We start from the raw sequence: 4,546 nt of genomic DNA, 5'->3' as shown, positions 1-4,546 counted from the left end.
AGCTCTGGTGACTAAAAGAGCAGCAGTAGAAGGAAGCAGGTCCTGGGGTTGCAAGGGCTGGTTCCTGCTCCTCTCTCCACGTGGTCCCATGGGGGGACAGGCTGGAGGCTCCTCTGGGTCCTGCAGCCTCCAGAAGGTGTTCCTTGTGAATCCCTCTGCAGGCACAGCTGAGGGGAGGGCAGGGAGGCAATTTTGGGCCAGCTCAGAGCTCTCAGGGGCTGGAGGCAGAAATGTGGAGCACTGATTCCCTCTAGTGTGGAGAATGCAGGGATGGGACGAGGATTTCAGCCCTTCTCCTCTTCACCCACCGAGCCAATTTACCCTCTCCTGTGGTTGCCGGGGAAGGTGAAGTCATTTCTGTTTCCCTGACGTGGTCAGCACTGCCAGGGATTTGTCCCTGGCTCTGCAGGACCCCGTGGGATTTGTCCCTGTTGCTGAGTTAAACCCAGCTGTGGGGCAGGTGGGATGGGAGAGGGTGGGAGAGGATTAGGGGCAGTCCTGTGTAGCCCATTCCCGCTGCTCCCTGCTGGGCAGGGATGCTGGGACGGACACAAGGAGCAGCGGGTCAGATCCCCGCGGGCTCCAATGTGCTGGTTTTGTAGCTGGGAGGCTCCGGGATACCTGGAACCTGGTGCAGGATCCCCGGCCTCCACCAGTGGGTGCTGGCGGAGCACGGCGATGCCCGGGATAGGGATGCTCGTGGTCCAGCGGGACCGCGCCCTCCCCAGCCCTGCGAGGACACAACTGAAGCTCATTTGCTTTTCCCGAGAAAAGTCCTTCTTGATACACTTAAATAACACCCCGGAGAGCAGCTGATGCAGGTGGAGACAGGAAACCTCCCCGGTGCAGTCGGCCACGAGCACGTGGGGGATTTTGTAACGTCTCCCTGCAGCTGGTGCTTCCAGTCCAAAGGCCACAGCCCATAAATCAAGTGCTATCTGCAGGGCTTATCTTCCCCCAAGAGGGGAATAAACATTGGCAGCAGGACTGGAGGAGCACAGTGAGGATGAGAGCAGGAGGGTCGTTCATTGATGGCCACGGAAAAGAAGAGCAGCGTGTCTGCTGACATCCAGGAGGGATCATCTCAGGTGGGGTTAAAGCAAATCTGCCTTTGCCTGGTGAAGGGGGTCTTATTTCAAGTGCTGATGCTGTGATCCACCCCCTATTTTTTAATAAGGAGAGTGCATTCTCTCTTCCCTGCACAGCACATCCTCAAAGCCCCGGGTATTCAGGTGATGGGCTTTGCTCCCGTGGCTGTTTGGGGAGAAAACCACCAAAATACTACTTCCCCCGCTGTTTCATTGACCACAAAATAATCGCCAGAAAAAGTCATTCGCAGCTTTGTTTGGGGCCAGGAGAGGGCACTGGTGCCCTGTCCGTGGCCGGGACAGCTTCCCTGCCCGGAGGATGCCCAGGATTCCTGTCCAGCTGGAGATGCCACCCGGGAGAATCTGCCTTCCTGGGGCTCCAGGACAGGCTGCTTGGCTCTGGAGGATGGAAAAGCGGAGAGAAAAGCCCACTGTCGGGTAAAACTCCTGATCCGTGTCCAAAATGTGCTCTGGTGTGGGGGAAGGAAAGCTCTCGTGTTCCCCAACCTTTCAGGCTGGCCGGGAGCCACCGGCGGGCTCGTGTTTGACGCAGTGAAGACACCTGATCGCGTCGGTCTCCGGGATGGGGAAAACCCAGACAAAAACACTAGAAAACGGAGCAGGAGCTGCCCAGGAACGCCCCAGGGCTCAGGGCCTGAATGGCCGGAGCTGGGGATCGGTGGCAGGAGTCCAGCCCCTCCAGCAGCTCCACAGGAGCTGCCTGTGCCCCGTGTCACCTCGCTGCTTCCTGGAGCAGCGCTGCGGTGGCTGCAGAAATCTCCAGCCCTGAAAATGTCAGTATGACCCGGGAACTTCCCCCCCTTCCACCCCTTCCCCCGACTTCCCTCCACTTTTTCCTTGTTCCATTGAACTCATCCACCCTTTCCTCTCCCGAGGATGGAGGTCCCTGACCACGCACTCCAAGGGCAGCTCCAGCCCCCCGAACTCCGGACTGGGTTGGAGGTGAGGCTGGAGATCCTGCCCGCCCACCCATCTCTTCGGAGAAACCTGTCTTTCCAGGGAGGGAGAGCAGTATGTGGGAAAGCCGGGAGCCCTGGAACGTGAATTACCCAGGGAGAGATGAATGTGCGATAGCTTGTACCTGGCAGCTACCGATTGAGCGTTAACGCTTTCAGGAGGGGGCTGAGGCAGCGCCGGGGCTCGGGCTGTCACGGGGATGTCCGGGCTGTCACGGGGATGTCCGGGCTGTCACGGGGATGTCCTGCTGCTCCGGGGGTGGTGGAGTCATCAAGGTGGCACATGGTGACACCTGGGGCCGTCGGGGTCACTCGGTCCCTTTCACAGCACAGAGCTGGGGCTCTGGCCTCTGGCAGCTTCCAACAGAAGCAGCCAACGTTAGGGAATCTTTTTTTTTACCTGTCTTCCCTGGAAGTTGGTAAATACTGCAGCTTTAAACAAAGTGGATAAGGAGGAAGAGCTGTCTGCTATTCTCTCCTCTTCTTGGGGACACAGATGTACCCTGGAGGGCCTGTGTCAGGAGAGGGGAGTCTCCATGTGCTAATCCCAACCCTGCCCTGTATCTTTGGAGAGGCAGATTCCCTTTCTGCTTTTAACTTTCTTTTTCGTGCTGGTTGTCCCATGTGGCATCACTGAGGTTCAAGGCAGACTTGAGGGGATGCAAAGGCTCCACAGCACAGGCTGGATCCCCCTGAGCACACCCCAGGGTTACCAGCGGCCAAAATGAAGCGCCAGGGCTGCTGGCCGGAGGGGCTGTTCCCACAGCTCCAACACCTTCCCTCCGGGGTGCTGCTGCTGCTGCCCAGCCTGGCCCGATGCCTCGGCCTCTCCTACCTGTGCACGGCAAAGGGCAGAGCCAAAAGCTTATCCACGGGGACAAACTGGGATGCGGGGCAGCCGGCGGAGCCCCCCGCTCTCAGCCCAGCAGGCAGGTGCTGCGGGTGCATCCGCGCAGCCGAGGGCGGGCAAACCCAACCCGCCTTTCCTTCCTTTCCTCTCCCTCCTTCCCACCCCACCCCACGCCCTGGCAGCGCTGCAGGGACTCATCCATCCATTCCCGAGTTACTAATATGCAAATGGGCGCTTTTGCATGGGCCTGACGCCAAGCTGCTGGGTGTCAGGGCACCCGAGGGAGCCGGAGGTGGGGCGAGGCGTGGCACCGCGCCGCATGCTCACCTGGCCCTGCATGGCAACAGGCAATGGAGCTCTAGGTCCCTTCGGGAGCGGACCCACGGCCGGTTCGAGAGGCAGCGGGTGGCAAGGGAGGGAGGGCAAACTGGCAGCCCCTGGCAACCTGGGGCTGACGGCAGGAGGCTGGGCACACCGCGGATTTCCCTCCGCCAGCAGGATGGTGAACCTGGAGTCTGTGCACGCAGGTAAAGGGCGCTTGAGGAAGGATCGGGCTGGAGCTCGCCGTGTCGCTGGGACCGTGGGCTCGGGCAGGAAATGGGGCTGCTCTGATTCCCGCGACCTTTCCTCCCTGCTTTCCCTCCTGTTTTCTCCCGCTGGAGTGGCTGGTGAAGTGCCCACATTCCTGCCCGGGGATGGATGCTGTCCCGGTTTGTTTAGGGGGCTGCCAAGCCATGCCCACAGTGTGGGCGCAGCGCTCCCGCTGCCAGCCCCGACGTGGGGCCGGGAGCAGAGCTTAGAAATGTCTCGGGTACCTGGGAAAGGAGGGTCTGGTGGGACCTGTGGGTCCTGCCATGGGGATAGAGCTGGGAGGAGTGAGAGGGGGTGAATTCACGGAGGGATGCAGCAAGGGGTGTGTGTGTGTGTGTGTGTGTGAGATGGGACACGGGTTGGAAGGAGAAAAGTTAACGGCAAAGAGGGAAAAGGAGGGAGAAATGAATGAGGAGGGAGCTGTGGGAGGCTGGGTTGGGTGAGGAATGAATGAACGGGGATACTCAGAGAGACTCCTTCCAGGGGGTCTGATCCAGAGATTGTATCGCGTTGTCTCTGAGCAGACCTTGCTCTGCAGTTAGCTGGGGAACCAGGGCAATCCCTGCCAAGTCCCTTGGAGCTGTGCTGAGCTCCAGCTCACCCCGACAGAGCTTCTGCCCTCAGCTCAAGCCCCTGAGCTCGAGGGGAAGGACCACATCCCTGGGCACACAGAGCTGAGGGCAAGGCTGGGGTGGGAGCAGCCAGATCCCGACAGCCCTGCCTGTGGCAGGGGCAGGCAGGAGGGTGTTGGGGTGCAGAAGCCATGTGCTGGTGACCTGTGTCTGGTGCTTTGCGCAGCACAAAAGGCTCTGTTAGCCCCTGGTTTGGAGAGATGGGGAGGGTTCACCCATCATTCTGTCCAGGGCTCATTCCCTTGGATGCCTATTGGCACGCTGTGGGTGTTGGGAGTCCAGGGCTCGTTCCCTTGGATGCCTGTTGGCATGCTGTGGATGTTGGGAGTCCTGCTGTGCAGGGAGAGCTGGGGAGGGTCTGTGCTCGGGGCTTGTAGCCCCTCAACAAGCCCTGCCTGCCTGTGGGCT

At 60.2% G+C, this 4,546-nt stretch overlaps 1 protein-coding gene across 1 annotated transcript in view; it reads left to right on the top strand.

Moving 5' to 3' along the window:
* Positions 1-3,156: 3,156 nt before the first annotated feature.
* POU2F3 (POU class 2 homeobox 3) overlaps positions 3,157-4,546 on the top strand; it is a 40,881-nt gene continuing 39,491 nt past the window's right edge. Inside the window, exon 1 of the mRNA XM_008926906.3 lies at positions 3,157-3,442. Coding sequence (XP_008925154.2) covers positions 3,157-3,442 — 286 coding nt within the window. The remainder of the gene's footprint in view (positions 3,443-4,546) is intronic.

Source organism: Manacus vitellinus, unplaced genomic scaffold (assembly GCF_001715985.3).
Source record: "Manacus vitellinus isolate BGI_N305 unplaced genomic scaffold, ASM171598v3 scaffold_41_pilon, whole genome shotgun sequence".
In the NCBI taxonomy this organism is placed as follows: domain Eukaryota; kingdom Metazoa; phylum Chordata; class Aves; order Passeriformes; family Pipridae; genus Manacus; species Manacus vitellinus.
Note: the sequence above shows the minus strand (reverse complement) of the source record. Positions and strands in the feature narration are given on the sequence as shown.